Source organism: Condylura cristata, unplaced genomic scaffold, assembly GCF_000260355.1.
Source record: "Condylura cristata isolate star-nosed mole 26May11 unplaced genomic scaffold, ConCri1.0 scaffold00040, whole genome shotgun sequence".
In the NCBI taxonomy this organism is placed as follows: Eukaryota; Metazoa; Chordata; class Mammalia; order Eulipotyphla; family Talpidae; genus Condylura; species Condylura cristata.
In genome coordinates this window covers 5,229,113-5,256,044 of record NW_004567141.1, presented here as the reverse complement: position 1 = coordinate 5,256,044, position 26,932 = coordinate 5,229,113, and the positions used below count along the sequence as shown (strand labels likewise).

At 49.3% G+C, this 26,932-nt stretch overlaps 1 protein-coding gene across 2 annotated transcripts; it reads left to right on the top strand.

Annotated features, from left to right (window-relative positions):
• Positions 1 to 88: 88 nt before the first annotated feature.
• On the top strand, positions 89 to 26,216 carry SMG5 (SMG5 nonsense mediated mRNA decay factor). 2 transcript variants are annotated; one of them, XM_012733293.1, is made up of 22 exons: positions 89 to 307; positions 4,348 to 4,446; positions 5,195 to 5,318; positions 5,869 to 6,025; positions 8,222 to 8,311; positions 9,210 to 9,299; positions 9,914 to 9,992; positions 12,634 to 12,759; positions 12,863 to 12,931; positions 13,312 to 13,520; positions 14,343 to 14,441; positions 14,641 to 15,237; positions 17,566 to 17,741; positions 19,001 to 19,076; positions 19,762 to 19,937; positions 20,738 to 20,896; positions 23,634 to 23,693; positions 24,014 to 24,173; positions 24,446 to 24,536; positions 25,361 to 25,435; positions 25,776 to 25,914; positions 26,043 to 26,216. In XM_012733293.1, the coding sequence occupies exons 1-22, from the start codon at positions 234 to 236 to the stop codon at positions 26,124 to 26,126; spliced, it is 3,009 nt and encodes a 1,002-aa protein (XP_012588747.1). In that variant the 5' UTR covers positions 89 to 233; the 3' UTR covers positions 26,127 to 26,216. The 2 variants fall into 2 exon arrangements, with proteins under 2 accessions (XP_012588747.1, XP_004693900.1); XM_004693843.2 differs by having other exon boundaries at positions 14,343 to 14,480.
• Positions 26,217 to 26,932: the final 716 nt, after the last annotated feature.

The window sequence follows — 26,932 nt, the reverse complement described above, 5'->3', positions numbered from 1 at the left end:
ACGAGTTTCGCGAGATTTGGCAGGAGCAGGCCACTGGCCCGCAACTTTGCAGCTGTTATCGCGAGGTTTGGCAGGCGGAGGAGGGGCTCTCGCGGGCAGCCGCCTCACAGCGATGGCGGCCGAGCAGGGCCGGCGGCTGTGGCTGCTGCGGCTACACCCCGAGACGGCAGTGATGGCGGTAGTGGTGGGTGGCGGGGGCCTGTGACCGGGAGCCGCCCCCGGATCCGGGCACCATGAGCCAAGGCCCCCCCACAGGGGAGAGCAGCGAGCCCGAAGCAAAGGTCCTCCACACTAAGCGGCTTTACCGGTGAGAGGGGCCGGGGCGTGATGAGTGTAGCCGCCGACGGAGGGGGGAGGGGAGGGGGACAGCCAAGGGCGGGGCCTCCCAGGCGGGCGGGGTCCGATTGCCAAACTTGAGTGCGGGGAGGGAAGAACGTGCACCTTTGTGGGGAGCGGGGACTGGAGTGGGTTGGGGGGGACGGGGCCCGTCACCCGGCGAGGAGCTGAAGGAAGGAATTGGGTGGGTGGGAGGCGTGCAGGGAGAAGCACGTGGAGGAGTTCCTCCGCAGTGAGCGTCGGGCGGGAACTGGGCTTTGCGCAAGTGGGCTAAGAAGGTGGAATTGGTACCTGGAGGGGTTAGGAAGGTGAGGATGGGGGTCACTGATGGAGAAAAACCCGGAAGGGAGGGAAGGGTGCTTAGAACCCCTTTAGGATCTACGGGAAAGAGCCTTGGGCTGACATCAGGAGTCTGAAGTTCAGGTCCTTGCTTTACCACTCTGTGTGCGTGACCTTGGGCCTCAGTTCCCGTATCCTTAAAAGGAGAGATCTGGACTGCATGTGCTGTGAATGCCCTGTAAGCTAATTTGGGGGAATCTGAATGAAAAGAGAGGCTGCAAGTGTAGTTGTGATGAACTGGAAGTCCGTTTACGGTGTTCTTAGGTCACGGGTACCCATTTTGGGGCATCTCGGGACTCCTGAAAATCCTGTCTTACTCTTATAATGATGCCAGTCCATTCTTGGTTTCTGATCTTCACAGTGCCACTCACATCCTTGCAGTCTCATTTTTGTCTCTTTATTCACTTAGGAACAGAGTAGTAGGAGTTCTTCCCACCCTGGGTGGGAGATTTTTTTTGAATGGGGCAGCTGGAACTGGGGCTTTGGAACTGGATCACAATAGAATAAGCATAGAGGTCAAATTGATTTTTTTGCTTTCTAGTTGGGAGTGGGGCTTGAAGTTTTCATTTAGCTCAGCCTCTCTATATAGAGGTGTTTGCATACCACTACCCTAAAAGTCCTGGGTCCCCTCTTGGCAGTGAAATAGTCAAGAGCTTGTCGACCTTTCTTCCCTTGATAGACATCCTGTCTGCTCTGGCTTTGCAAGCCAGAAGGCAGAGGAGGGGAGTATGGTCTTCCAAAAATAGAAAAGTGAAACAATCCAGTTGCCTTTGGGCTCCACTGTAGGCTGCCCCAAGCAGTCTCTGGGTGAATAAGGAGTTATCTGGGGGCTGTACGTGTGCCTCATTATGCTGCCAGGTGTCACTGTTGCTTGTCAGTGTCTGCTAAATTCCTTTACCTCCGACTTTTGGTCATCCTTCTATTCCTTCTCAAATCTAGTTCTTTCTCAGCCCACTGCCCCCAGAACTGAATGACTGGTGTGTTTGCATGTGAGGCTTACATGTGTGCACATGGGTGTCTCTAATTGCGTTTGGTCGCTTTGAGCAGGGTGGAAATTTAAGGTTGTGGTTGCTGTTTTTATAATGTATTGTAGCAGTGGTGATGTGTGGAAAGAACTGGGTGTGGGGGAGGAGGTCTGAGTTCTCTGCCCAAGATAAATGTGTTACTAGACTATTAAGCACTTACTTTGAACTTTAGTAAATTTGGGGAATTCCCATAACAGAGAAGGGATGTTGGAAGGGATACATACATCACTTAATTAGGTCCATTAACTTTTTTTAGACATATTTTTCTTTTTCTGATAATGTGCTAACCCTGAGATTATAATAGTGAGACACAAAACTAGTTTTTGTGCATTTTCTAAAGGAGATGATAGTTTAGTGGAAGAGTTTATGACCTGATAGGAATTGGAGAAAGAAATGCTGCGTTCTCTCACATTTAAGAATTTGCAATTAGAAACTCCTTGAGCTGTGGTTATTATTATTATTATTATTTTGGATTAAGACTCTTAAGGAGAATGCCCTCCCTTGTGGTGCAAGGGGTTAAAGCACAGTACTGTGAAGATATTACTATACCTGACCCACATGGTGTGACAACTCTCCTGTCCCGCCCACTACTACCCTCAGCAGTGTACTTTGTTAGTCGGCCTGTTCTGCTCCCTGCTCGGTCTCTGGTGAATCCTCTCACCCCCTACATCTCTGCCCCATACCGCAGTTCTTGTATGCATAAATAAATAAATCTTAAAAAAAAAAAAGTCTTAGCATAGGGCCTCCCTGGTGGTGCAAGGGGTTAAGTCTCAGCATTATGAAGTTATCATGCAGCAGCCTGAGTTCAGTCCCCTTGCTAGGGAGCTGACCCACGTGGCACAGCAGACCTATCCTGTCTTGGCGCAGTGCCCGCCTCCCTTCTATTTAATTCGATCTCTCCATTCTGCTCCCCACTTTGTCTCTATTGAATCCTATCACCTCTCTGGCCTACATGGCATCTCTTGTATGCGTAAATAAGTAAAATTAATTTTTTTTCCCCCTTTAAGTCCTAGCATAGAGGGCCTCCCTGGTGGTGCAGGAGTTAAAGTGTCAGTGTTATCAAGCTATCGTCAGCCACTGTGGTGGCCTGAGTTCAATCCCTGGCCAGGGAGCTGACCTACATGGCGCAGCAGATCTCTCCTGTCTTGTCTGCTCCCCCCCCAGCAGTGTTTTTCACTATATCTGCCTGTTCTGCTCCCCACTCTGTCTCTGGTGAATCTTCTCACCCCCACACCTCTGGCCTGTATGCCAGTTCTTGTGTGCTGCCATAAACCTTTAAATAAAATAAACCTTTAAATAATAATAATTCATACCACTATTGTTTTAGTGAATGCCTACTATATGCCAATTTTGAATATAAATTATTTCATATGATCTTTACAACAGTCCCCTGAGATGACTACTATTTTTATCATCATCTCCAGTTTTTTTTTTTATATGAAAGCTTAAAGATACAAGGTAATTTGCTCAAAGTTACAGTTAGTAAGACACAGCCAGGGATTACACCCTTGATTTTCTGCCTCACTTCATAGTCTGTGCCCTCCCACTGGAAGAATCTTCTTTCCCATATCATGGGATTTCTCTGCTTTCCCATAGTTGATGTTTTGGGCAGAGTAGTTATGGTAGACTGTCCTGTGTTTTTGGGAGGTGCCTAGCAGGACTACTAAATTCCAGCAGCAACCCCCTTACTCCAAATTGTGACAACTAAAAATGTCTCCATCAGCTTTGGGAGGTGCCTAGCAGGACTACTAAATTCCAGCAGCAACCCCCTTACTCCAAATTGTGACAACTAAAAATGTCTCCATCAGCTTTGGGAGGTGCCTAGCAGGACTACTAAATTCCAGCAGCAACCCCCTTACTCCAAATTGTGACAACTAAAAATGTCTCCATCAGCTTCCCACTCCTAGGTATCTACCCAAATGACACAAAAACACTGATTCAAAAAGACACCTGTATCCCCATGTTTATTGCTGCTCTATTTACAATTGGAAAGTCATGGAAACAGCCCAAATGCCCAAAAGTAGATGACTGGATTAAAAATATGTTGTGCATATACACAGTGGAATATTACTCAGCAGTGAAAAAATAAACACATGTCTTTTGCAGCAACATGAATGGAGCTGGACAGGATCATGCTTAGTGAAATAAGCCAGAAAAAAAAGGAAAAATATCAGATAGTTTCACTCATATCAGGAGTATAAAGGACCAGGAGAGAAAATAATAATAATGAACAACTATATGTCAGAGACATTTTATTGGGGTGGAGTGGGGAATAGGATCAAAACGGTGGACGGAGGGAAGTGCCCTGGACTATGGTGATAGCACATGGGTGAGCTGGTGATGGGAAGCCCACGGGGATTACAACTGAGATGGAAAAAGGCACAAAATGATGTAAAAATAAACTATTATATTATTATTTTTTTTATTTAAAAAAAAAGTCTCCATTACTGCCAGATGTTCTGGGTATGGGAGTCATTCTGCTGTGTCAGAATGGAAAATGTATTCATCTTGTTTTGTATAGTGCCCAGCCTGTGGCTTTGTTATATCTCCATTCCTGATTCTTCAGCTTTTCCTTCTTAGCTTTTCTTCCTAGCATCTTAGGGCCTTATGTGTAGCTCAAGGACTGTTTGCTTATATTTCCCTACAGGGCTGTGGTGGAGGCTGTGCATAGACTTGATCTCATACTTTGCAACAAAACCGCTTATCAAGAAGTATTCAAACCAGAGAACATTAGCCTAAGGAACAAGTAAGCTACAGATTTCTAAATCACAATCCTCACTTTCTCTATCCCTCTATATAGATACATGTGCTCACTTACGCCTGACCTCATGGCACTAGAATGGGTTGTAAAGTCTCTGACCTTCCTAAGAAGGCCACTCTTATCTGCAGCTACCCCATTTAATAGACTGATGCCATAAAGATGGCATATGAATGAAGAAAGTTGGCTGTAGTAAAGAAAAAAGGTTAGGAAGAGAATGACTTATTGAGGGTCTCCCTCGTGGTCTCCGTTAAGTCTCAGTGGTATTACCATATGGTCTCATTTTGATCCCTGGCCAGGGAGCTGACCCATATGACACAACAGACCTCTCCTGTCTCACCCACTGCTCCCCTCAGCAATGTAATTTAGTAGATCCACCTGTTCTGCTCCCCACTCTGTCTCTGGTGAATCCTCTCACCAGAGTGACTCCCTGCACCTCTGGGTTACACCCTACTTCTGTGCAAAAATAAATAAAATCTTTTCATTAAAAAAAAAAAAGTGCTATCAGTGACACTTTTTAAAAAAAGAAAAGAAAGTGATTTATTGAGATTCTTACTACCCTGACTCTCTTCTGGGGGTCTGTTCCCTTTCAAGACTGCAGTTATGGGTCATACTGACCCAGGATATCTCTTGGGAGACTTAGAGTGCGTTGATTTGGCAATGCCTCCTTGCCCTTAGTTCTTGTATCCCCCTCAAGGAATGGGCATTCCCTCTCATATTCTCTATACCCCGCCAGGCTTCGTGAACTCTGTGTCAAGCTTATGTTCCTGCACCCAGTAGACTATGGGAGGAAGGCTGAGGAGTTGCTGTGGAGAAAGGTATACTATGAAGTTATACAGCTTATCAAGACTAACAAAAAGGTAAGGGACATCCTGGAACTTGAAAAGAAATTTGTGTTAAAAGGGGAAGCTAAAGGAAGGAAGAGATAGAAAAGAAAGGGGGGAAGAGCATGGTTGGAGATAGGGGAGCCAAAAAAGAGATGGTAGAGGGCATCCCTGGTGGCACAGGGGGATAAGTCTCAGCACTATGATGCTGTTGGCAGCCACTGCAGCACAAGTTCTATTCCTGGGGCCAGGGAGGTGACCCACATGGCTCAGCAGACCTATCTTGTCTCACCCACTGCTCCTCTTAGCAGTGTGTTTCAGGGTGTGCTATTCCCCACTCTGCCTTTGGTGAATCCTCCTCTCACACACACCCCTCCCCCACACCTCTGGCCTATAATGTCAGCTTTGTATGCATAAGTAAATAAAATACATTTTAAAGACAAAAATAAAATGTTACATTATTTATAAAAAATACATGAACAAGCTTTGCTTTAATGTGAAAAAAAAAAAAAAAAAAAAAACAAGGGACGGGCAGGGGATCCTAAGCTTGTTGTTGAACCAGCCCCTTTCCATTCTCAATCTCCAGCATATTCACAGCCGGAGCACCTTGGAATGTGCCTACAGGACCCACTTGGTTGCTGGTATTGGCTTTTACCAGCATCTCCTTCTCTACATCCAGTCCCACTACCAACTTGAACTGCAATGCTGCATTGACTGGACCCATGTCACCGACCCCCTCATAGGTCAGTGAAATCTGAAAGGTGGACTTGAGGAGCAAATTCATATGCCTGTACCTCTGGCCTTCTTACTCTTCAGAGTCCAGGTAGCTTGTGGCCCAGCCAGGCAGAAAGAATTCTAATAAGACCTACAAATGGTTCATGAAGTTTGGATTTATCCAAGTAAGTATATGAGTTAAGATAAAAACCTTAAGGAAGGGAAAAGACCTAGGATGTAGACTGAGGTGGAGTCAAGGGGAAGGGTGGGATGGAGAGATCTCTAGAGTAAGTCTGGCACTGGAAGATGGTATTTATGCATTTCTTTTCTTCCAGTTGAATTTGACTGGCACTGTTTAGTTTAACTTTAGAAACTTGTTTTCCAATGTTTGATAAAAGTATTGGAATTTTCAGAAATGTTGGATAATCCCTTTTCAGCCACCTGAGTACTGGTGACTCTAGTTTACTGCCTTTTCTATTTGGTAGTTTCTCTTCAGTTCAGTCACCCTTTAGAGCTCCTTCACACTTCTTCCAACTCCTCTACCTCTTGCTTAGCCTCTCTCAGCCCTCATGAGGTCATAGACTTTATGTATCAGGACCCAATGTTGTATTTTATTTGTTTAAAAAAAAAACAACAGCAGGAATCTGGGGTCTCCCTTGTGGCGCAGGGGTTAAACTCTCAGCACTATCAAGCTATCACCAGCCATTGTGATGTGAGTTCAATCCCCAGCCAGGGAGGTGACCCACATGGTGCAGCAGACTTCTCTTGTCTATTGCTTCCCTCAGCAGTGTATCCTCCTATACTGTTCCCAACTGTGTCTCTGGTGAGTCCTCTTACCACCCCTTGCACCTCTGGTCTATACCCCAGTTCTTGTGTGCAGAAATAAAATTTAAAACAAATTTTTCCTTTTTTTTTTTTAAAGGTGGGGAGGTGCCTCCCTGGCAGCACAGGGCTTAAAGTCTCACCACTGTCAAGCAGTTGCTAGCCACTGTGGCATGAATTTTCATCCCCAGCCAGGGAGCTGACCCACATGACAAAGCAGACCTCTCTTATCTTAGTGGCTGCTCCCCTCAGGAATGTGTTTCAGTAGATCCACCTACTCTGCTCCCTACTCTCTTCCTGATTAATCCTCTCGCCCCCTACTCCCTACCTCTGACCTACTCCCCAGTTCTTGTATGCATAAACAAATAAAAATAAATTGTTAAAGAAAACACAAACCAGCAATCTGAGAAAGGCTTCATAGGCCAGAGGCGTCCATGAGCCTAATGAAAAATGAAGAACCTTACTTCAGAGGGTCAATTCCCCAGACCATTCTAGTTTTTCTCCTCTTTAATGTTTTCTCCATTAATTTAATTAAATCTCTCTATAGGAAACATTAGGAAGGGCTTTTCAGCTGGGAGCTACTACCTCAGAACGCGTGCAAGGCAGGGTAGGTGAGAGGACGGTCTGGAGCCAGGCTGCCTTTTTGTGTTGGCGCTGCCACAAGATTACTCACTGTGTGACTTTGATTTCCCCAGCTGGAAAATGGGAGTATTAAGAAATAACTACCTCGTGGGGTTGCTGTGAAATTAAGTTGATGTTGTAAAATTCTTAGGCCAGTACCTGGCACATGGGAAAACTGACTCCCAGAGAGCTCAGATTCAAAGTTTCAGGCTGCTGTGTGAAGGGAGAGAGGAAAGCCTGGGATCATTGGGTTCTGGCCACCATCGGTCATCAGGCAAGGCAAACTTGCTGTGTCGACTGCACATGCATACTGTCCACTAGTTGCCTTCTCCATGGACCTCTGTCACTTGGCAGAAACCAGGAGTATTTATTTTGGCCTCATTCACATTCCATTCTTTCTGGACAAGTTTCCCATCTTTACCCAAGCTTTTACTTTGCACCCAGAGCCTCTACCCTGGTCATCCATGGCTGTCCTGACACTTGAGCCTCATATCTTCCTATAATGACCTTTCCCATGACCTCACCCAGAAGCAGTTCTAGACTGACAACCCTAGCCTCTTCCATTTCCTTTCAGTCCAGTGAGTGAAGCCTACCTATGTGCCCCTGTGAACTTGAATGTCCTGTATGGGTGTCTTCTCTGCCTCATAAGACAATGTTCTAAGACTAATCCTGGATTCTTGATCTCCTTTCTCTACCAAGGAAGGGCTTTTCCCACAGATGGGGCAAAGGACAGGCTCACAACACACACACACACTCTCTTTCTTTCTCTCTCTCTCTCTCAGGATGCAAGAAGCCAGTGTCGGCCTCGGGGAAGGAGATGGATTGGGCACAGATGGCATGCCACCGATGTCTAGTGTACCTGGGGGATTTGTGTAAGAATATGAACCTTTCCTTTTCTCTGTTTTGGGCTCAGCCTGCTTCATTTGTTGGTACCACACTTTACATGATTAGGAAGCAGGAGGAGTTTGGCTTCTGATAACTTTTTCCCTCTAGTCGGTTTTCAGTGATCCCTTTTCACTTCTCTTCTGCGAGTCAGAGAGAATCCCAAATACAGGAGAAAGGAAGATGAGCTTTGAGAAAGTTAGGGTTAGGAAATTTTAGTTAGAATTCTTTCTCTTTAGTTTTCTTTTCAGATTCCTAGAGGAATTGAAGTTAGTCTTCAGGGAGGAGTTAACATGCCTGACAAATGTTTCTCAGAATGGAAAATTGTTTTCTTGCTTTATAACCTCTGGGCTCTAGTCTTGATAGACAAAGTTTCCTCATTAGACTGATGGTGTGTGGTTGTTGGATACATTAGTGTTCACTGAGACCCTTCCCCCTCCCCTAACCCATTCCTGGACCCCCCCCCTCATAGGCATTATGAACAGAGAGAACCAGTGTTTCACATTTGACTGACCAAGAGTCACTAATTATGTCTTCTCTAGAATAGAGTGGTTGCAATCCAGGACTAAATGTTAAAGAGCTTTCCAAGCAATTACATAGACTGCAGCTCCCCCTCATTGGGAAGAGATAATCAAGAAGAACCTGTTTCTTTTATAAATACTAAATATTCTTTACATTTTGAACCTACCAGCAAGGAAGAGAGAGTTGAACAATTTGCCCATAGTCATGCAGATATAAGACTGTGCCAGAGACCCAAGCAGCCCTGCCTCCTGGCTCAGGTATCTTCCTCCTAGGCTCATATTACAGCTCCGCAGAGTGGACTCCCAGGCAAGGGGAGTTATCTCTGGAACCTGGAGTTACGTGTTCCCTTTCTCCTCTCTTCTGCAGCGCGCTATCAGAATGAATTAGCTGGTGTAGACACTGAGCTCCTAGCTGAAAGATTTTACTATCAAGCCCTGTCAGTAGCTCCCCAGATTGGTAAGTGGACTTGTTTGGGTCTCAACCCAGAAGCATTTTCCAAGGGGAAGAGGATATTGGGTAGATCATACTCATCTCCCCTAGCTCCTTACTATATTCATCTCTTTCTTACTCTACCTCAGTTGTGTATTCTATCCTTATGTAACCTAGTCAGGAGATGGTGGGAAGGGAAGAGATATGAGAAAATTTTCAACTGAAGAGGGAGGCAAAAAAGCAAGAAAAGAGACGATAGCTTCCTTGAGGGGTCTCTGTAGAAAGAAGCTGCTTCTGCTGCCCCTGTGGGAGACACAGTGCGAGGAGGACTAAGGGACTGCAGGGACGGATGGGGGCAGCATGTAGGGAGAACTCAGGTGAGAAGCTGGACTGCAGTAGAGGAGAGGGCTCCACGGAGTGCTGCCAGCCTGGACAGACCACGGCTGGCGTATCGTCAGTGCTGAAATCCTTGGCATGCCAGGTGGGAAGAAACTGGTAGGAAGTGAGATAAGGCCAGTAACCTCGCTGAGGGAACAAGATTAGGCTGCTAATCCCGACACTGTCACCTGCAGACCTAACTCTTGTGAATTCTCAGCAACTTTGGGTGAGGATATGGCCACTGACTGCCTGTTCTTTTCCAGGAATGCCCTTCAATCAGTTGGGCACCCTTGCAGGCAGCAAGTACTATAATGTGGAGGCCATGTATTGCTACCTGCGCTGGTGAGTATTTGCTCTTTCTCCAGCCTTATTTTCATAACTATACCATTCCAGTTTGTTTGCTCTTTTCCTTCCCTCCCTTGCTTGCATAGCTCCAGACTTAGATAACTAGAGGAATGGTAAGATCGAGGAATTCCCTAGCCAGGTTCCCAACACAGGCCTGCTACTTTTCACACAGTCCCCTGGATTGTAGGTACTTGGGCAGCTAAAATAGTTGTTCACTGTGTAGAACACAGGATTGCTATTTTCCTGAAGAAGGAGGAATTTTGATATTGATAAAATGTGACCATAGTTGGAACTCTCCATGGTGGTGCACCAGCTTAAAGCACAGGACTATAAAGCCATCCATAGCCATTGCAGCATGAGTTCAACCCCCGACCAGGGAGGTGACCCACATGGCGTGACAAACCTCCTGACCTTCCCGCTGCTCCCCACAGCAGTGTATTAGAGCACATCTGTCTGTTCTGTTACTCATCTGTTTCTGGTGAATCCTCACACACACACCCCACTCCCTCACACCACTGGCCTGTACCTTAGTTCTTATATGCATAAATAAATAAATCTTTTTTAAAAAATGTTACTGAAGGATCCTCTGATAAGGGCTTCAAAGCTGTGGAACTTCAGTGTCTTGAGGTAACAGACATGACAGCCTGTCATGGACAAGCGTAGCATTGTAACTGCTACCTTAGATTTGACACTCAGAATTCAGTAAAAGAGTTTTTCAGGGCACACAAAATTGATTAGGCTTGGGTCACTGATTTGGTCATCATAGCCAAATGCATATGAGCATGATAGGTGAACCAAAACGACTGCCACGAAAACTGGGGAACCTACTATTGTCGCCTAATCAGGCCTGAAGTCTCAGAAGCCAAGTTATTCATAGAAGAGATTTTATACACTACACACACACACATACTCTGTCTCTCTTTCTCTCCCCCAGTAGGAGAGATACCATGATCTCACACACACAGTCTGTCTCCTCTCTCCCCTGGTGGGGGAGGTACCATGATCACAAAGGTGGTTTTCTGAGGGCGAATCTTGTTCATTCATTGCACACCAGGGTGCTGACCCTTCTGATTTCCCCAAACACACATGAGACTTGACTGTGTAATTTGTGTTAGTGGGATACTGTGTTCATGCTCACTCTGGGGGGAAAGAAAGAGAAGTTGTATAGTGAATTGAGGCCCAAAGCAAAGATAATAAGGTGGTCTTCACAGTTTAAGTGGCCAAATACTTAAGTGTGAAGTAAAATATTTCTCTTTGCCTTATAAACCTATGAGCCATAGTCCTTGTTTCACCTAGTTAAACTAGTATTCCTTCTATCAGCATAGTATTTGTTTTCTGCTCATCAGTACAGGCTGGTGTCCTGTACCACTGTATTCATTTTGAAGCGTGATTGCTAGTTATCTGTGGCATCTTCTCCATTCCTGTGCTTTCAGAGCACAGAGCTCCCTTCCCCCCTTACATGTCATGCTTCTCTCATCGTGTTTATGAACATGATTTTTGGGTGAGTCATTTCCAAAGAGAGCCACGCACATCCAGGTTTGGGATATGCCCACTAAGGGTCTATCCTGCTATGTAAACACAATGCCACTCTTGGTTTGTTGCTTTTGGGTAGGATTTAGTCTGTGGTCCATCGTTAGCGCTCAGTGGATCTTAAGCTCTGACATGTTAGGAGGGTTGTTTATCTGGACCTCTTTCCCTCTATGTAGGCTCAGGGTCTCTCCATGTGGTCTCTTCCTCAGGGTAGATGGACGTCTTACATGGTGGCTAAAGGCTTCAGCAGTGCATAATGACCCAAGAGACTTAGAATCTGCTGGTTCCTTGAGGCCTGGGTCAAGAAATCACTTTTTGTCAGGTCACTTCTGCAGTATTACTCAAAGCAGTTGTGTTGTCCCTCTACCAAGATTTAGGAGGAGGAGGAGATACAGAACCTACTTCACAGTGGGTGGAGTATCATCAAATACCTGGACTATCTTTACTTCACCCCAGACAGTTTTTCTGGTTTCTTACTAGCATTCACCTGGTCTGCTTTGCTTGTTTCTAAAAAGCAAGACCAAAGAAGAGATAGTGAGTGGCTTATAGTGTAGTATTGAGGTCTTAGATTGGGCTGAGACGGTGGTGCCAGGTACTAGCTATGTGAACTGGGCAACATACTTGTTCTCTCAGGTTCTGCTTGTTCATTGGTAAATGTGGGCAGTGTTATGGTACAGTGCCCGACAGTGAGGTGCTCAGTGCAAATCTGCATTCAGTGAGTATTGTGAGGATTAGCTGAAATAAAGTGTAAATATTCTCACATGTAGTAAATGCTTCTTACATGTTGCCTATTATTAAGTGCTCTCTGCTTTAAGAAAAAGTTGGAGGAAAACTTATTTCAGAGATGATGACTTTGGAACAGAGTAGGATTGATTGTCCTATTTCTAGATGAAGACATTTTTATTCTGCTTAATCTGGAAATTGTATATTAGGAAAGATAGGTTGAAATGCCTCATGCTGTTTTGTTTTACCCTGAGTGTGTACATGGAAAGTGGGAGACAGTCTATGTTTACTAGAAACATTGTTCCCCGAAGCCCTGGTAGAATGACATTTTCCCCTTTTCACTTCTTCCCACCAAGATTTGGTAGTTCACCTCTGTTTATTTCAGCATCCAGTCAGAAGTGTCCTTCGAAGGGGCTTATGGGAACCTCAAGCGGCTGTATGACAAGGCAGCCAAAATGTACCACCAGCTGAAGAAGTGTGAGTCTCGGAAACTCTCTCCTAGCAAGAAACGGTGAGTGGGGCCTGCGGGGAGGAGGGTTCTTCTATAGTTGGTGCATTTGGGTCCCAGGCACTCTGGACTGCTTACCATTTACCTCAGGTGCCTCTCATTTCAGGTGCAAAGACATTAAAAGGTTGCTGGTGAACTTTATGTATCTGCAAAGCCTCCTGCAGCCTAAAAGCAGGTGAGTGAGAGAGTGTAAAAAAACCCCACCCAGGTGGCTCTTCTACAGAAGGGGATTTGAGGCAAGGAGCAGCTGTTGAACTCTGCCTCTCGGTTGAAATTCTGTAGCTAGCGCATCCTTCCTTGGCTTCCCTGACTGCCCAAGAGTTCTGTGCCTGTTCTCCAGAGCAGCTCACTCTGGCACAAAATGAGATTGAAGGAGTGGCTGAGTGGGAATCCAACCCCCATTCCTTGCACACTGCCCTTCCCGAGCTGTTTTTTCTGCTTTATAGATCAGTCCAGCACTGAGTCTCCCACTGCTCCCCCGGTGCCTCACTTCAGGATTCCCAACTCTTCCCCTGACCCAGCACCCATCGCTGACCTGTTATTCCCCCTCCATAGTTCCGTGGACTCAGAGCTGACGTCACTTTGCCAGTCAGTCCTGGAGGATTTCAACCTCTGTCTTTTCTACCTGCCTTCCTCACCCAACCTCAGCCTGGCCAGTGAGGATGAAGAGGAGTATGAGAGTGGATATGCTTTTCTCCCAGACCTTCTCATCTTTCAAATGATCATCATCTGCCTTATGGGTGTGCATAGTTTGAAAAGAGCAGGTAACTCTCCCTGTGCCTCTCTTTTCTCCCAGTCTTACTTCTGGGGGACTCGCTGCCGCCACCCCCTGCCTTTCTATTTTAATGCATACAAGAACTGGGATATAGGCCAGAGTGACGGAGGGTAAGAAGACACAGTGGGGAGCAGAACAGGCAGATCTACTGAAATATGCCACTGAGGGGAGCAGTGGGCAAGATAAGAGAGGTCTGTATTACTATATGGGTCAGCTCCCTGGTCAGGGATCAGATTCATGTTGCAGTGGCACACCAGAGATACCCCTCGTTGCGACCCCTTATTCATAAACTTCCTTTCACAAGTAGCCCCTCACTGCCTGGGTCCCTACTTGGCTGTGAGGCAGTAAGGAGTAGGGATTCCTGCCCTGAGGAGCTCCTTGTGAAAGAACAAAGGCAACGACAGCATACTTCCTTTCCTTCTCTTCCACAAATACACGCCCTTGGTTGATGAGGGGTGGGATACATAGCTGATAATCCAGACAAAACTCAGATTTTGCTGGTAGGGGCAGTTAGGCAGTTCTGGAAACTTTCTAGCAGAGGTGTACATAGAGTAAGGAGTGGCAGGACTGCATGTGTAGGTGCATTGGTCAAAGAAGGTGAGTCAGGATAAGAGGATATGCTCGTATGGGGAAGAATGGGGAGAGCTGACATATTTCCACTAATAGTGCGGAGACCTGAGAAAGCCTTTTTTATGTTAGGAGAAACTTTGAGAGGTAGTTGGATCCTTGCTAAGGTTGTAGACAGTTGGGATAGTGTTGAAATTGATTGTCAGGTTCCTGGATTACTAATGTCAGGCTTCTCTGACTTCAGGCTCCAAGCAGTACAGTGCAGCCATTGCCTTCACCCTGGCCCTCTTCTCCCATCTTGTCAACCATGTCAACATACGGCTGCAGTCTGAGCTAGAAGAGGGTGAGAACCCTGTCCCGGCGTTTCAGAGCGATGGCACAGGTGCAAGACTGGGGGTGGATTGTGATTGTGGAAAGTGGGAAAGTGAGGGGGCGGGGGGAACAGAGGTATGGCAGAGGAGGTGGTGTTGAAGTGTACCACCTTCAGTTCCAGTAGCCCCAATTTTTCCCTAGACCCCTCCTGACCTGTCCTCTTTCCACAGATGAACCAGAGTCCAAGGAACCCTTAGAGAAGGAGGAGCCTGGTCCTGAGCCTCCTCCCACAGTCCCTCAAACAGGTGAGGTCAGAAAGAGCCGGAAGTTCTCCCGCCTCTCTCATCTCCGCCGCCGCCGCCACCCACCCAAAGCTGGTGATGACAGTGACCTGAGTGAAGGCTTCGAATCAGACTCGAGCCATGACTCGGCACGGGCCAGCGAGGGCTCGGACAGTGCCTCTGACAAGAGTCTTGAAGGTGGGGGGACGGCCTTTGATGCCGAGACAGACTCGGAAATGAACAGCCAAGAGTCCCGTTCTGACCTAGAAGATATGGAGGATGAAGCGGGGACACGGTCCCCAGCCCTGGAACCCTCTAAGGTCAAGTCAGAGGCTCCTGAGTCCCTCAATGGCCCCGTGGGCCCAAGTGAGGCTAGCCTTGCCAGCAATCTACAAGCCATGTCCACCCAGATGTTTCAAACCAAACGCTGTTTTCGACTGGCCCCAACCTTCAGCAACTTGCTTCTCCAGCCCAGCACTGAGCCACACACCTTGGACGGCCAGAGGCCCTGTGTCAATGGGGATGTGGACAAACCCTCAGAGCCAGGTATCTGGGCCTCTTCCTCATCTGGCCTGGCTCACATCTCCAGGCTGTGGCCACTCACTTGAAGTTGCCACTTTCCTCTGTGTGCAAGCCTCTACCCCATCCACCCTTGCTGCCTTACTTTTCCTCTGCCTTGCAAGCCTGGAGTTTTTCCTGAGACTTTCCTCATTTGCTTAGTGCCAACTGTATCCCATTTTGTGGTCTTACTCTTCACCCCCCCCCACCACCACCACCTTACCCTGTGTGTTTAGGGCTTCCCTCCGTGCAAACAGTAGTGGCTGCAGTTTCTGCTCCTGGTGTTCTTCCAGGTCCTGCCAGGGGTCCCAGAAGCTAGGAAAAAACAGCACCCACTGAAGCAGGTAGATGAGAATGACATTTATTACCTGAGACAGCTCTTTTCAAAGGGAGCTTCCTGGGCCAGCAGCCTTTTTTTTTTTTTTTTTAAGATTTATCTATTTGAGGGCCCTTCCTGGGACACAGTGGATTGGAACGCACCACTGTGAAGCTGGCTGATGCTGCTTCAGTATGAGTTTGATCCCTGGCCCCAGAAGTGATCCATATAGTGTGGCAGACCTCTCCTCTCTCTCCTGCTGCTCCCCGCAGCAGTGTATTTCGTCAATCTGCCTGTTCTGCTCCCGACTGTTTCTGCTGAATCCTCTCACCGCCCTTGTACCTCTGGCTTGTATCCCAGTTCTGTATGCATAAATTAATTATTTATGCATACAGAACTGAGGTACAGGCCAGAGGTGTGGGAGTGGTGAGGGCATTCACCAGAGACAGAGTGGGGAACAGAACAGCAGATGTACTGAAATACACTGCTGAGGGGAGCAGCAGGCTGGTCAAGAGGTCTGCTGAGCCTTGTGGTTCAGCTCCCCAGCAGGGGATCGAACTCGTGCTGCAATGACTGGGTAGCTTCATAGTGCTGTGTTGTAACACCTTGCTCCACCAAAGAGGGCTCCAGTCTACAATTTTTGCACCTACTCTAGTAGGCACTAGGCTGGGCCCCTTGGGTATTGTCATGTTGCACTCAGCAGTCTTCCAATGGAGGAGTTAGCTTAGTCTCAGTGTTTTCCTTTACCTCTCTTCTTCTGTGCTCTTTTGTTCTGGACCATACTTTTCTCCTCTTTCCTTCAGGCTGTCACTAGTTGATTTTTTTTTTTTTAATTTACTTATTTATGCATGCAGAACCAGGATATAGGCCAGAGGTGCGGGGGTGGTGAGAGGATTCACCAGAGACAGAGTGGAGGGCAGGACATGCTGACTGATGAAGTACACTGAAATACAGGGAGCAGCGGGTGGGCCAGGAGAGGTCTGCTGCACCATGTGGTCACCTCCGGTGCGGAGATTGAACTCATGCTGAAGTGGCTTTAGCATCTTAGTGCTGTGCTTTAACCTGCTGTGCCACCAGGGAGGGCCCTGATTCTTTTTTTCTTTTTTAAGATTTATTTATTTATGCACACAAAAACTGGAGTGTAGGCCAGAGATATGGAGGGTAAGAAGATTTGCCAGAGACAGTGGGGACCAGAAGAGTGGATCTATTGAAATACACTGCTGAGGGGAGCAGCAGGCACGACAGGAGAGGGCTGCTGTGCCTTGTGGGTCATCTCTGGCTGGGCATCGAACTCATGCTGCAGTGGCTGGCAGTAGCTTGAGAGTGCTGAGACTAACCCCTGTGCCATCGGGGAACCTCACACTTTAGCTTCTAAGTTACTTGGTCTCGACTTCTCCAAGGCTAGGTTAGATTTCCTTCCTGAGGGCTCTTGTAACCTGTATCACCACATCCTCAACCCTTTAAGTCAAGTTGTTTGTTGATTTATCTGTTTATCCAACTAGACTGTGAGCCTCTGTGGCCAGGACAGCTTGTGTTTTGTGTTCTCAGTCCCTAATGTAGTTCCTGGTATGTGGGTAGAACTTGGGAAATACTGCATAAATGAAAGTGAGGCGGCTGATGCTCAGAGATGGAGTGCCCAGGTGTAACCTGCAGCATTGCAGAGCTAGGAGATGAAGAACTTCTGTTTATTGGGTATCCCTGTTCTCCCTCCCTCATCACTAGCTCCCTTCTGACTTTGTTCATGAACATCAGCTGAGTTGATTTGCTGTGGGTATCCTTACAACTTGAGTGTGCAAGAATCAGATGTTTAAATGACATCAAGGCTCGTGGCTTTAAAGCAACCAGTTAGTGGGATCTGAAAATTCAGGAAGGGGCCTGAAAGTAAATTCCCCACCTTTCATACCTGAATTCCTCATATCATTTTGAGGGGTGTGCCCCCCCCATACAGCTGAACTCTGTTCTGTATACCTACTCATTCCATTTCCTCTCACCCATTCCAGCTTCTGAGGAAGGCTCAGAGTCAGAAGGGAGCGAGTCCAGTGGGCGTTCTTGCCGGAATGAGCGCAGCGTTCAGGAGAAGCTGCAAGTCCTGGTGGCTGAAGGTCTGCTTCCCGCAGTGAAGGTTTTCCTAGACTGGCTGCGGACCAACCCTGATCTCATCATCGTGTGTGCGCAGGTAGGCCGCTGTGCGCTTTCAGGTTTCATGGTGCTGGAGGAGGGTTAGCCAGTTGGGGCCTCCTTGGTGACACAGGGGTTAGAGTCTGTGCTATCAAGCTGTCACCAGCCACTGTACCACTAGTTCGATCCCTGGACAGGAGCTGGCCCACTTGGCCCAGCAGACCTCTCCCTTCTCGCCTGCTGCTTAGCAGCCATTTCAGTGGGTCTTCTGTTTTCCCCACACTCTGGTGGATCCTCTCACCCTGCACCTCTGACCTATACCCCAGATCTTATATGCATCCATAAATAAATCTTTTTTAAAAAATAAGAGCAGTTATAGTCATTATCCTTCTGTTGAGCCCTTATACTTTTTATAGCAGTGTGACCTTTGCCCTCAAGGAGCCTGTGGCCTGGGATATAATTTTTGTGGACTGAGAAAGTGAAAGAGCTGCTTATTATTCTGTTGTGTAGACCCAATGAGGCATAAAACCTGCCATTATGAGTAATGTTGATGGAACTATTTTACCGGGGTTAAACTCAATAAGTAAATATGAGAGTCCTCAGAGGGGAGAAAGCACTGAGTAGTGACAGAGAGATGGGACCTAGGAAACTAGACAGGGTTTGTGATATTCTAAGAGGGGAACAGCTGAAGGAGTGCCCTGCATGGAGTTCGAAGGGTCAGACTGGCTGCCTGGCGGCTGGCCAGGGCAGTGGCAGCCTCTTGGGTTCTGAGTCTCAACTTGGCACCTCTAGTTTTAAGGCTTTTATTAGTGTTACTTTGTTCCAGCCACACCTGCCCTGCTGTGGAAGACCCTTTTCTTTATGCCTCCTTCCCTAGACTCCCTAGATAAGAGTGCTTGGACCTGGGCCAGGCACACTCTGGTGTTAGCTGTGCTATGTCTGGTGACAGGTGAGATAGAGGTGGGCACAGGGAGGGCTGAAAGGAAAGGCCCATGCTGGCCAAGGAGAAGGCTCTGCCAGTGCGCCAGCTTTTCCTACTACCAAGATCCAAAAAAAATCTTTCCTGTACTGTCGTACCCTCAGGGTAATGAAGCTGGTGGTCAGATTCCTCACCTCCATGGGCCTTCTTCATTCCTTATGAGACCAACTCTCTGTTTTTCAAATTCTCTCCAAGCTCCTGGGCCTTTTTTGTTCTTTTCTCCAGCAGATCCTTTAAGACTGTAATCACAGTCTCCCCTTCACCCCATGCTTTTCTTGCTTGTAGCCTTCCCCATCCCCCCCAAAAAAACTAACCAAAGGCCTCTTTCTCTCCCCCAGAGCTCTCAAAGTCTATGGAACCGCCTGTCTGTGTTGCTGAATCTTTTGCCAGCAGCTGGTGAACTCCAAGAGTCTGGTGAGTCTCTGGCACTCTCTTCCTGTCTACTCTCCATCATTGGCCCACTGAGCCCATCCCCCCTTCCTGGTAACCTGGCCCTTGGGTAAGGAGGTTAATGGGATTCTGTGCCCAGTCTCCTCATTGTGGTCTTAGTTTCTCCACTTTCCCATACCAACACTGCCCCACTGTGGACAGGTGGCCGGTGTGCCAGGGTGTGCGCTCCCTACAGGAAGCACAGGGTGGGTACAAGCGGGAATAAAGAAGCCTGAAAACCAGGCCCAGTTTCTGGTATCACACTGACAGCCTGGTCATTAAAAACTGATTTTGGCCTCCAGAGCTCATCAGTCTGGCTTATTACTCGTCTACCTTCAAGCTGGAAAACACCCTTTACCTCCAGGTCCCACCAAAGGCTCTTCACTCCCTTTACACCTCCCTCTGGAGCCCTCTTGTCATGTGTGTCTGGGTGTAGGCCCCTGTTTCCAGGGAGCCTCCCACGCCAGCTGCCCCTTCTCCTCACTTGCTGTGCCCTCTGACCCTCAGCATGTCTCTCCTGGGCTCTGCTGAACTGGCCCGCACATCTGTTTTTCCTTCTTTCACTTTCTGTCTTGTCTTATTGACCTGGGAACCCTAAGGACGGCATCACTGATGGAGAGCATCACTGCTCTCACACATAGATGTTCTTGTGTGTCCTTTTTCTTTCCAGGGCTGGCCCTGTGTCCCGAGGTCCAGGATCTTCTGGAAGGTTGTGAACTGCCTGACCTGCCCTCTGGTTTGCTGCTCCCAGAGGACATGGCACTTCGTAACCTGCCGCCCCTCCGGGCTGCCCACAGGCGCCTTAACTTTGATACAGATCGGCCCCTGCTCAGCGCCTTAGAGGAGGTGAGGCTGCCCTTTCTCAGGCCATGAGCTCCGTGACAGTCAGACACACGGTCCAGGGCTGCAGCTTAGGAGTCTGTGCTCAGTGAGCATTTGTGCTAGTACCTTCTTTGGGTAACAGGCATTCATAGGTCTGTTGTTGTAGAGCAAGCCTCCTCCCCTTCACATTTTGTGCTGGACAGCACCAGTGAATTAATAGGGATCTGAAATCTTCATGGGTCTGTTTTTCTACTCTGGGCACAGCCTCTGAGCTGAATGTCAGACAATGAGAAAGTTAGAGATGGACAAGCATGTGCTGCCCACTCTAGTCCAGAGACTTGCATTCTTGAATCTGTGTCATCTTGTGGGCCATCTGGGAGCAGCAGCGGGCATCCAAGGGTCCCAGTCCCCTCCCCAAGTACATGCCTTGGTTTCTCCTCCATCCACAGTCGCTTGACTTTAGTCTTTTTTATTTGAGGGCTCTGGATAAGAAAGTTGGGAGGTGCTGATCTAGTTCCAGTTTTAATCAGTTCCTCATTATACCAGCCCAGGAGAGAACTGTGGCTTTAGCACCCACGTCTCCTTCTTTCAGCATGGGCCTGTTATTTCTTCTCCGCCCTGATTCTCTAATCCTCCTAGGAGTTCCCTGCCCAACTTGCTCACTCTTTCTGGCAGCTAGAGACTCTGAGCCCTGGCGCTCCTTGTCTCCATCCTGCACCCGTCTCTTAGCAGCCCTTGGGGTGGCTGGTATAGAAGGGAGGGGGCCAGGATGGGCAAAGAGGCTCAAGGGCTCCGCTCAGCTGGTGTCTGGTGTCTCCTAACAGTCGGTCGTACGCATCTGCTGCATTCGCAGCTTTGGCCACTTCGTTGCCCGCCTGCAAGGCAGCATCCTGCAGTTCAACCCTGAAGTCGGCATCTTCGTCAGCATTGCTCAGTCTGAGCAGGAGAGCCTGCTGCAGCAGGCCCAGGCTCAGTTCCGCATGGTGAGTCAGGCTTGGCCCTCGCTGTCTGCCCTGTTCTCATCACACTCCCTGAGGTTTACAAACCTTTTGTGTTAAGGCTTTCCTTGCTGCTCCAAAGGGGAAAACACTGGGGGGTTACAAAAATAATCACGGGGAAGTTACACAGTTTCCAAAAATGTTGAGAGTTTCTGCAGGCATTTCCTCTAGCCTGAAGCGCCCAGGACTCCTGGGGCTGGTGCCTGGAAGCCCCTTTCATGTGGTATGAACATCGCATGCCAGCCTGGACACAGGCTGTCTGTGCTTCCTGCTTTGCTTGGGTCACAGTCCTGCCCCGCGGGCTTGTCCCCTCAGAGCAGCAGTATGGTCATGTTGCCATCAGCTGTCTTTTATCAAGTGCTTTCTATCAAAAGCTTGATTTACATATGACATCTCATATAACCCTTTGTATTGGCCCTATGAGGAGGTGTGTGTGTCCTCATTTCATAGACAAGGCAGCACAGAGTGACAGAAGACACAGGGAACCAGGGCTGTGGGGCCAGACAGATCAGGATCTTGGCTTTTTTCTTTAAAATTTAATTATTTATGCATCCAAGAACTGCACCCGAGGTGTGGGGGCTGAGAGGATTCACCAGAGACAGGGTGGGGAGCAGAACAAGCCGATCGACAGAAGTACACTGCTGAGAGGAGCAGTAAGCGAGACAGGAGAGGTCTGCCTCACCCTGTGGGTCAGCTCCCTGGCCAGGGACCAAACTTAGGCTGCAGTGGTTAGGGATAGCTTGATAGTGCTGTGTCTTTAACCCTTGTGCCACCAGCAAGGCCCCAGGCTCTTGTTTAAGGTGCTGTGGAGATTGAGCATCTCTGTAGGGGTGGGGGTTAGAGTGACCACCAGGATTGCTGCTTCTACTTTCTGGGGCTCCTGCCTAACATAGGGACCCGGGTTTTCTTCAGGGAATATGTAGGCCAGCATGGCTGACCTGCTAGACTGGCGACCCTGGAGTGCAGCTAGCACAGCTCTCCTGACCAGAGCTCCCACCTTCCTGCAGGTGTTGAGTGGCGGGAGGAACGTGTACTAAGCACCCACATCCTTTCTTTGGAACATGGGGCTTCACAATTCCAACTATAGCCTGAAAGTAACATTCTTGTCATTGACTTCTGCAGGGCAAAGAGGGAAAGTTTGTCTTACAGCCTGCTGGCAGGGCCTGTGGGAACATGCCCACTGAGGTGCTGGTCTTCTGCCTCCCCTCTGTCCTACCAGTTTTTCCCTGGGGATACTGTTGGCATTTGGGACAGAATTGTTCTGTTGTGCAGAACCCTGCAGGGGTACTGTGGACATGCATAACTAGGATGATGATGAAAACTGATAGGATTGTGGATTGCAGCAGTCTCATTAAGTTGACAATCCATTCAGGTTTCATAAGTGTGTCCACTGATACCTATTTTCTTGTCCAGGATCCCATACTGTACTGTATTTGGCTTTCACGGCTCCTTAGTCTCCTCCAGTCTATCTTTCCAGTTCCTCATGCTTCTGAACAGTACTGATCATATTGTGGGGTGTTTCTCAGTTTGCTTTTGTCTGTTGTCACCAGATGGTCAGAATGAGATGATACATTCCAGATGAATTTTTTTTTTTAAAGATTTATTTATTTGTACATACAGAACTGGGGTACAGGCCAGAGGCTCAGGGGTGGCGAGATGCTTCACCAGAGACAGAGTGGGGAGCAGAACAGGCAGATCGACGAAGTACACTGCTGAGGGGAGCAGCGGATGGGTCAGGAGAGGTCTGCCACGCCATGTGGTCACCTCCGGGGCAGGCGGGAATCGAACTCATGTGGAAGTGGCTTTAGCTTATCAGTGCTGTGCTTTAACCCGCTGCGCCACCAGGGAGGGCCCAGATGAATATTTTAAAGCACCACTCTGATGCTGTGCTGCTCGTGAAAGAGCCTTCAGTGACTCCCCATATCTCTTCAGGCAAGTTCCCATCGTTAATCATATCTTCTAGATTGTATTGTGGAATTTGGACTTCAGGAGACAACAGAAAACTCTCACAGTCCTCTGAGTCAGGGCTATAGTGGACGTGGTGTGAGTCTTGAAAGACTGCCTTGGCTGCTGGCAGAGTAATGGTTTAGGTTAGAGGCAGAGACCTGGTAGGAGATGGTCGCTCAGACTTAACAGCTGTGTGGTCGAAGTGGAGGGAGGAGGAGGGATTGACAGGAGTGAAAATCTAACTTAAGGAAAAGTCAGGTTCAGCCTTCTGACTGGGGCAGACATTTTTTTCACCAAGTTGGAGGTCCCAGGGGAAGAGAAACAGGTGGGCTGTCAGACGGACATTGGCGATGTGGATCTGGAACGCAGGTGGTCAGATCTTGACTAAAGCTGTAGAAGCGGGAGAAATTGGCAAGTAAATAGTGACAGAGGATGGAGGGGCTCTTGGATGGGTCTCCCCTTGAGGATAGGCTGGAAAGAGCAAGGAGGCACTGCCCGGTGCTCCTGCGTGGTGATCTGCTCCCTCCCTCTCCTGGGCTGCCTGGGGTGCTGCAGCAGAAGCTGGCAGTAGAAGTTACTCACACTGCACCCTAGGAACATTTTTTTTCTTGTGCCTCACACCCCTTCATTTAGCAGGAATGATAGGAGGGGACTTCGTGTGAGGTTGTTCCTATTTCAAACCCCGGATTCCTCTTGGCTCTCTGGTGGCTGGAGAAAGGAATATAGCTCCAACTCCTCTGCCCAAGCTTAGCACTTGACTTTTTTTCCCTCCTAGGCCCAGGAAGAAGCTCGGCGGAATAGGCTAATGAGAGACATGGCCCAGCTACGGCTTCAGGTAGGAAATGAGGGCCTGTACTTCTGCTCTTGCTTGTCCTGCGGGCAGAGCCTCCCTCACCAACCATGGCACGCTGTGGCCTCCTGGAATGCCCTCCTAGTGCTCATTTCTCATCCAGTGCCCCCTTTTCCCTTCACTTCCATCTCTTTTCTCTTTCCTTAACCTTTGTTTTTACTTGTCCTTCGAAGTCATCAGTAGGTGGCCCTCACCCTTATGACAGCAGGAGGAGCCTGTGAGAGCCACCTTGAGTGCCGTTCTGCTCCCCCTTCCCAGGCAGCAGGGACCCACATGGCTCCCCCGCTCTTGCCTTTTCTCACCAGCTCGAGGTCTCCCAGCTGGAGGGGAGCCTGCAGCAGCCCAAAGCCCAGTCAGCAATGTCTCCATACCTCGTCCCCGACACCCAGGCCCTCTGCCTCCACCTCCCTGTCATCCGCCAGCTCGCTACCAGTGGCCGCTTCATCGTCGTCATCCCGAGGACAGGTGAGCATATTGGAGAAGTAGGAGAGACAGACTTATTTAGGGCTCTGTTTTCACACAGTGGTCTTAGTCAAATCCTCCTCCTCTCTGAACCTCAGTTACTTCATCTGTGAAGCAGGCGTAACAGTCTGACTCATGAGACAGTTGAGAGAATCTAAGTGAAAGCACTTGGTAAACTGCCAGGTGCGTGGCTGGCAGAGTATGGTTCTTTCAAAGAACTGACGGAGCCCCTGCCGCAGCATTCTTGTCCGACCTGTGTCTTCCTTGCCCGCCAGTGATTGATGGCCTGGATTTGCTGAAGAAGGAACACCCAGGTGCCCGGGATGGGATCCGATACCTGGAGGCAGAGTTTAAGAAAGGAAACAGGTGAGTACAGGCCTGGCTGAACCTGTGCTGAGCCTGTTCATCTCCCAGATAGCAGTGCTCATGTGTCCCTCTGGGTAAATCATGCAACAGTCCCTGCTCTATTTGCTCACTACCTGGGGAGGGAGACTAAAGACATTAGAAATCAGGATCCTCAGTGCTAAAATGGGGTGATCATAGGAGCCCATGGGGGAGCACTGACCTGCTGTCCATGTGCCTCGGGGCAGACAGAGATTGGGATCACCAAAGCCAGGGGAGCAGACCCACCAGCTCCAGTCTGGGCTGGATGGCAGGAGTTTCTACTGCATTAAACTTAGGCCTGCCAGTCCAGTTACCAGGATGGTTTACCAGGGCAGAGCTGCCTGAGCCTCTCCATTGAAGCCATCCAGGGACAAGTAACCTGTAGGTGTTCAGCCCCACCCTTCCTGCTTTTGGGGCCGGAAGAGGACTAGGTAGTGGGTGTGGGGAGAACTGCGAAAGCTCCCCACACCCTCCTAGTTGGCCCACCCCAGGGCAGGCAGGAAGCTACACAAAGCCTACTTGTTTGGACTTTGTCTCCAGAAGTCCTGACTTGAAAAGCATCTGTTGCTTCTCCCCTCCCAGCTCCTCCCCCGGGAGGAACCAAAGAACTGATGTTATCGGGAGGAAAAGTGAGCTGAACTCCCCAGCCAGGAAGCCACTTCAAATGGCTCCAAGTAGATGAGCTGGGAGAAAACCCCCCTCCTCGTCCCATAAAACAACCAAGCCCCTAGTGCCACAAAGGGCCATTTTTTTATAAGGCGCCCTCCCTCTCCTCGGCCAGCTCCACTCTCCCGTCTCCTTTGCAGGTACATTCGCTGCCAGAAAGAGGTGGGAAAGAGCTTTGAGCGCCATAAGCTGAAGAGGCAGGATGCAAATGCCTGGTAAGTTCCAGTTTCACTCTCGTGCCTCACACAGGTCTGCGGGGCTGCTGCACGCATGCTCCTCAGGGACTCGTCACGGTGCAGGACCCGCCGGGCGTCTTGCAGGTTTCACCTTGGAGGAGTCACCCTTGGCTCTGAGGTGCCCGGGCCCGAGCTCCACTAGTGTGCCTTTGCCCGCCCCAGGCCCACATCTGCAGGCCGGCTTTCAGGCCCCAGCCCTGGTGTGGGGTAGTCCCCGTGGTGCCCTCCCACTGCCTGGCTTCCCCTGTGCCCTGCTGATGCTGCTGTGCAGGCTAGACTAATGCTGACTCTTGCCCACTGCCCTCCTCCTCTCCCTTAGGACTCTCTATAAGATTCTGGACAGCTGCAAACAGCTGACTCTGGCCCAGGGGACAGGTGAGGAGGACCCGAGTGGCATGGTGACCATCATCACAGGTCTCCCACTGGACAACCCCAGCGCACTGTCAGGCCCTATGCAGGTGGGTTGGGGGTGAGGAGGGGGCCAGGTGGAGTGGGGAAAGGTATGGGACTAGATTCCCTCCTCGGCCTGTCAGTGTCTTGTCCCGTAGGTTCAGATCCTCTCGCAATCTCTCCCCGCTTTCCACAGGCAGCCTTGCAAGCCGCTGCACATGCCAGTGTGGACATCAAGAATGTTCTGGACTTCTACAAGCAGTGGAAGGAGATTGGTTGAGACTGACCCCTAGGCCCTGCAGTGGGGCTGACTCCAGATCTCTCCTGCCCTCCCTGGCAGCCAGGACCACCACCTGTAGTCACCCCACCACATGCAGACTCACGCACGCACACAGGAAGGAAGCCCAGCTGTGCACAGGCTGCAGGGAGGGCCCAGGAGCCGACTGGGAGGGCGGGGTCCCCCTGTTGCCAAGATGTCGTGAGGAAAGTGAGGGAGGTGCTTGGAGCAGGAGAGCCTGAGGGCCCCTAGCCAGCCTTCCGGCCTCGGCTCCCCTGCTGTCCCCAGGGGCAGGTGGTAGGCATGGTCGTCTGTGTTTCACTGGAATGGTTCCTGCACGGCTGAGGGGAAGCGGCAGCAGAAGGGCCCTTCCTCACCTAGGGTGCAGGGCAGTTGGGGCCAAGAGTTTGGAGCCTACGAGCCCTGGGGGGAGCGTCAGGTAATGCCAGGTGTCTAGGTGGTTCTCTGCCAGACCCTTCCCCTCCAGGACCACACATCCTCTTCTCATCTCCCTTTTTGGAGGTTGGGCAGCTTGAGAGTCCTGGGGGCTCAGAGAAGAGGGGCCGAGAGTGGCCTGGGGCTGCCTGCGTGATAGCAGGGCCCGGGCTTGCACTCCTTCCTGCTGCTGCAGGGGCTGCACGCCCAGTTGCCCCTTCTGCTTTCTGTGCCCCTGTCGGCTTCCAAGGAAGGGAGCAGGCCCCACAATGGCTGCAGGCAGTCTGACCTAATGCCAGTGGGGATTCCTTGCCCACTGGCCCACAATTACTGCGCTTTGTGCTCTTGCTGCTATGCGGGGAAAGAGGGATGCC

Bases quoted from the DNA above. Each gene is read 5' to 3' on its own strand.
- SMG5 (XM_004693843.2), top strand. From the start codon at position 234: ATGAGCCAAGGCCCCCCCACAGGGGAGAGCAGCGAGCCCGAAGCAAAG. The intron at 23,694-24,013 runs GTAGGAAATGAG...TTTTCTCACCAG, and splicing joins TGGCCCAGCTACGGCTTCAG to CTCGAGGTCTCCCAGCTGGA. The intron at 25,915-26,042 runs GTGGGTTGGGGG...CGCTTTCCACAG, and splicing joins CACTGTCAGGCCCTATGCAG to GCAGCCTTGCAAGCCGCTGC.